This window comes from Chiloscyllium punctatum, chromosome 42, assembly GCF_047496795.1.
Source record: "Chiloscyllium punctatum isolate Juve2018m chromosome 42, sChiPun1.3, whole genome shotgun sequence".
Lineage (NCBI taxonomy): Eukaryota > Metazoa > Chordata > Chondrichthyes > Orectolobiformes > Hemiscylliidae > Chiloscyllium > Chiloscyllium punctatum.
The window spans coordinates 54,474,973-54,480,604 of record NC_092780.1 but is presented as its reverse complement, the minus strand read 5'-3'; the positions used below and the strand labels follow the sequence as shown (position 1 = coordinate 54,480,604).

Sequence of the window (5,632 nt, the reverse complement as noted above, 5' to 3'; positions counted from 1 at the left end):
CATCGCTAAACCTGTCCCATCAACAGAGAATTAAGGCAACAATTGCAAGCTGTTTGCTCAAATGAGGCGAAAACAGGTTGAGCAATGTTGAAACCTCAGTGTCCCAGTGGATAACTTTTAGGGCATAAGATACATGCTCTGGAAATGAAGGTAATTCAGTGATTTGCCCATCAGCACGAAGGGACAGAATAATTCATAACGAAAATGCATCGACCAATTCAGTTAGTCAGAAAAATATGTTACCTGATGCTGGCGGTCATTGGGGTACCTGGTAAGTGTCTGTAAACCATGAGATTGCAGAATGATGTGCATGAGGTAATTACTGTTCTGTGTGGAATTACTCAACAGCTCGAGCTGCTTCCGTGACCGTGGAAATAGCTCGATATTCTCGAGTGTCATCTGTCTCTTCATGTGGAGCTTGTTGTGCCATCTCTATAAAGGTAGTCAGGAATATCATTACAGTCATCGTGAATGACTTGTGTGAATTAATCTGTTGGCTCAACTGCCTGGATTTCAATTCTGTTCTCTGTTATAACATTTTATACTTTTTTGGGAAGTCATGCACGGTTAAATCAATGGTCCCTGTGTGAATCCATTCTTATTGGCCCCGTTGAGTATATTATCATATTACCGAGTTCAGGCCCGAACGGGAATACAAACCTGACTGCACTGACCCTCTGGGTTTCTGAAGGACCGTTCGGTCCAGGATGCTTTTCAGAGCAGGGCCGAAATGGACATTTCTTCCAAGTCGTGTTATTGTTGGACTCACTGCTGCTGCCTGAGCTATTCCCCTCCCCAGGAAGCTGCCAATTTGGGGTCATGAGCAAGCTGATATAATGATTTAAATATTATGTAGTAAACATTTAGTATACCAGTTTTCCAGAGTTTGAGAGATTTCGCTTCCTTTATACAATTATTCATCTCGTTTACTGCACATGGCAGACACTCCATTTTCTCACAACTCTTTGAGTAAAGGATTTATTTGAATTCATTCGTGGATTTCTGAGAGACCATCTTTTATTAGTGAAATTTAAACTGGGCGCCCACAATGTCGTCATTATGTTACCCCACATTCCATTTCTAAACACTTTGATATTTATATTGTCTCTGTTGGTTCATGACTAATGTCTCTCATATGCGCTGAACGGAAACACGTCTAACAAAAAATGTCCTAATTTCTGCAATCTCTCCGATATAATTTGAATATGCGACCAGACCAATTCCCATAACCCCACCATCCCAAACCTCTCAAAATATACTCCGGAGACAGCCCTGAGCCGAACTCTTATTTATCTGAATGTAAGTGTAAGGCGCTCTGTTCCAAATGTGGTTCAATCATTCGGCTTGAAGCAGAACACACATTTGTCTTATTTAACCATGGCTTGAAGTGTGTATACTTTAATGCCAGAAGTATACGAAATAAGGTAGGTGAACTCGCAGCGTGGGTTGGTACCTGGGACTTCGATGTTGTGGCTATTACGGAGACATGGCTAGATCAGGGACAGGATTGGCTGTTGCAGGTTCCAGGGTTTAAATGTTTTAGTAGGGTCAGAGGTGGGGGTAAAAGAGGGGGGGGTGTGGCTTTGCTTGTCAAAGATAGTATTACAGCGGTGGAAAGGAAGATGGACGAAGATTTGCCATCTGAGGTAGTTTGGGTTGAGGTTAGGAATAGGAGAGGTGAGGTCACCCTGTTAGGAGTCTTTTACAGGCCTCCTAATAGTCCTAGAATCGTTGAAGAAAGGATTGCGAAGATGATTCAGGAGAAGAGTGACAGTAATAGGGTGATTGTTATGGGAGACTTTAACTTTCCTGATATTGATTGGGAAAGCTATAGCTCAAGTTCATTAGATGGGTCAGTGTTTGTGCAATGTGTGCAGGAGAGTTTCCTGACGCAATATGTAGATAAGCCAACAAGAGGTGAGGCCATACTGGATTTGGTTCTGGGTAACGAACCAGGCCAGGTATTAGAACTAGAGGGAGGTGAGCACTTTGGGGACAGTGACCACAATTCGGTGATTTTTAGTCTAGTGATGGAGAGGGATAAGTGTGTACTACAGGGCAAGAGTTACAGCTGGGGGCAGGGAAATTATGATGCGTTGAGGCATGACTTAGGATGTGTGGATTGGAAAAGTAGATTCCAAGGCAAGAGCGTAATTGATATGTGGAACTTGTTCAAGGAGCAACTATTGAGTGTCCTTGATAAGTACGTACCTATCAGGCAGGGAGGAAAGGGTCGTGTGAGGGAGCCGTGGTTTAATAAGGAGTTGGAATCCCTTGTTAAATGGAAGAGGGCGGCCTTTGTAAAGATGAGGCGTGAAGGTTCAATAGGGGCGATTGAGAGTTATAAGGTAGCCCGGAAGGACCTGAAGAGAGAGCTAAGAGCAGCAAGGAGGGGACATGAAAGGTCCTTAGTTGGTAGGATTAGGGAAAACACTAAGGCTTTCTATAGGTATGTTAGGAATAAAAGAATGACTAGGGAAGGAATAGGTCCAATCAAGGATAGTAATGGGAAGTTGCGTGTGGAGGCTGAAGAGATTGGGGAGGCGCTGAATGAATACTTTTCGTCAGTATTCACTCAGGAACAGGACATTGTTGTCGATATGAATACTGAGGCACGAATAAGTAGAATGGATGGCTTTGAGATATGTAGAGAAGAGGTGTTGGAAATTCTGGCAAGGGTGAAAATAGATAAGTCCCCTGGGCCTGATGGCATTTATCCTAGGATTCTCTGGGAAGCAAGGGAGGAGATTGCAGAGCCATTGGCCTTGATTTTTGTGTCCTCTTTGTCGACAGGAGTAGTGCCAGAGGACTGGAGGCTAGCAAACGTGGTTCCCTTGTTCAAGAAGGGGAGTAGGGATAATCCTAGTAACTAGAGGCCAGTGAGTCTCACTTCTTTTGTGGGCAAAGTCTTAGAGAGAATTGTAAGGGATAGGATTTATGCACATCTGGATAAGAATGATGTGATCAAGGATAGTCAGCATGGTTTTGTGAAGGGCAGGTCGTGCCTCACAAACCTTATTGAATTCTTTGAGAAGGTGACTAAGGAGGTAGATGAGGGGAAAGCGGTAGATGTGGTATATATGGATTTTAGTAAGGCGTTTGATAAGGTCCCCCATGGTAGGCTACTGCAGAAAATACAGAGATATGGCATTGAGGGTGAGTTGGAGGTTTGGATTAGGAATTGGCTCTCTGGAAGAAGACAGAGGGTAGTAGTTGATGGCAAAGGTTCATCTTGGAGTGCCGTCACTAGCGGTGTTCCGCAAGGATCTGTTTTGGGACCATTGCTGTTTGTCATTTTTATAAATGACCTGGAGGAAGGGTTAGAAGGTTGGGTGAGCAAGTTTGCGGATGATACGAAAGTCGGAGGAGTTGTAGACAGTGAGGAAGGATATGTCAGGTTACAGCGGGATATAGAGAAGCTGCAGAGCTGGGCAGAAAGGTGGCAAATGGAGTTCAATGTAGCTAAGTGTGAAGTGATTCACTTTGGTAAGAGTAATAAAAAGATGGATTACTGGGCTAATGGTAGACTACTTGGTAGTGTGGAAGAGCAGAGGGATCTTGGTGTCCATGTACACAGATCTCTGAAAGTTGCCACCCAGGTAAATAGTGCAGGGAAGAAGGCATATGGCGTACTGGCTTTTATTGGTAGAGGAATTGAGTTCCAGAGTCCTGAGGTCATGCTGCAGTTGTATAAGACTCTGGTGCGGCCGCATCTGGAATATTGTGTGCAGTTTTGGTCGCCATACTATAGGAAGGATGTGGAGGCACTGGAACGGGTGCAGAGGAAGTTTACCAGGATGTTGCCTGGTATGGTAGGAAGATCCTATGAGGAAAGGCTGAGGCACTTGGGGTTGTTTTCTTTGGAGAAAAGAAGGTTTAGGGGTGATTTGATAGAGGTGTACAAGATGATTAGGGGGTTAGATAGGGTTGACAGTGAGAACCTTTTTCCACGTATGGAGTCAGCTATTACAAGGGGGCATAGCTTTAAATTAAGGGGGGGTAGATATAGGACTGATGTTAGGGGTAGGTTCTTCACTCAGCGAGTCGTAAGTTCATGGAATGCCCTGCCAGTAGCAGTGGTGGACTCTCCCTCTTTATGGGTATTTAAACGGGCATTGGATAGGTATATGGAGGATAGTGGGTTAGTGTAGGTTAGGTGGGCTTTGATCGGCGCAACATCGAGGGCCAAAGGGCCTGTACTGCACTGTATTCTTCTATGTTCTATGTTCTATGTTCTATGAGGCTAATGAAATCAAGAACAGACATAATTATAATTTTATTGAAATATTTAACAAAATAATCTATGATTTAACCGTAGCCGGGTCCTCACGCATTTTGTTTTAAATCTCGCCCTTGTAGGCTTGGCTTTAATCGGGAAACTGTCAGTGATATCACATCTCAGTTGTGGTGTGTTCTGCTTCTCTTTGTACAGTTAATGTGTTGGCAATCGTGGTTTTATCGCAGGGAAAGTGTGGCCTTTCTCCATGCATCACTTTGCACCTGGTTGTCATGGCAGCAGCGGATCTATTGGCAATAATTACTAATGTCATACTTCATCGAATCAATGACTATTATTTCCCATTAAATTTCCTGAGTATCACTCCTGTATGCAGTGTTCGTTATGTCTTGCTCCGTGCAGCTATCGACTGTTCTGTCTGGTTCACTGTCTCTTTCACCTTTGACCGATTTGTAGCCATTTGTTACCAGAAGTTGAAAACGAGATATTGTACCAAGAAAACTGCAGCCGTGGTTCTCTCAACAACAGGCACTCTGCTCTGTTTAAAAAATATTCCCATCTACTTCAGATTTAAACCTAAAGTGATAATTGATAATGTACCGTTTTTCTGCTCTAATAAGCGAAGTTATTTTACTGACACGAGATGGATTGGATTTCGGAGGTTTGAAAAGGTTTTAACCCCATTGATACCATTCGGGTTAATTCTGTTCCTCAACATTCTGACAGTCAAACACATTTTCAAGGTCAGTCGAATCCGAAAGGGCCTAAAGTGTCAAAACAAGGCCCTGGACCACAGTGACCCAGAGATGGGAAACAGAAGAAAGTCTGTGATTTTACTCTTCAGCATTTCGGGCAGTTTTATACTTCTTTGGTTAGTGTATATTTTATATATTTTTAATGTCTCTTCTTACCTAGATGAGTATTCCTTCTATATCTTTGAAAATGTTGCCTATATGCTGCGGAATCTTAGCTGCTGCACAAACACATTTATTTACGTGGTGACTCAGGCCAAGTTCAGAGAGCAATTAAAAAGTTCAGTAAAATATTTGGTGACGTCAATTGTTAAATTCTTTATAAAAAGGTGCAAACTGACAGTTTCGTTTTCTTCAGCAGATCAGGGGAAAACTGTCAAATAGAAATTCTGAAAGATGACAGCTGGAGGTACAACCCAATGTCAACAACACTGACCATCCCAACTTCAGCTCAATCACATCGATTGTCTATTCTTCATACCTACTCAGGGAAAAAATAATTAAACTCAGTACGGAATCAAATATCCCATTCATTGGAAATGTTGACTCAAGTTATTATTCTCGTTTTCGCATTATCGCTACTTCTGTTATTATAAACATGTCTTATTATTAACAGTAGTTATGGTCGTGTTAGTGAGGATCG

At 42.7% G+C, this 5,632-nt stretch overlaps 1 protein-coding gene across 1 annotated transcript; it reads left to right on the top strand.

Annotated features, from left to right (window-relative positions):
• The first annotated feature begins 204 nt into the window (after positions 1-204).
• On the top strand, positions 205-5,373 carry LOC140465573 (probable G-protein coupled receptor 139). The gene is made up of 2 exons (XM_072561116.1): positions 205-271; positions 4,433-5,373. The coding sequence occupies exons 1-2, from the start codon at positions 205-207 to the stop codon at positions 5,371-5,373; spliced, it is 1,008 nt and encodes a 335-aa protein (XP_072417217.1).
• The last annotated feature ends 259 nt before the right edge of the window (positions 5,374-5,632 follow it).

What these genes read in the sequence shown, in the direction of transcription:
- LOC140465573 (XM_072561116.1), top strand. Translation starts at nt 205, where the DNA reads ATGCATCGACCAATTCAGTTAGTCAGAAAAATATGTTACCTGATGCTG. An exon ending in GGCGGTCATTGGGGTACCTG is followed by an intron (nt 272 to 4,432) that starts GTAAGTGTCTGT and finishes CTCTTTGTACAG; the next exon opens with TTAATGTGTTGGCAATCGTG.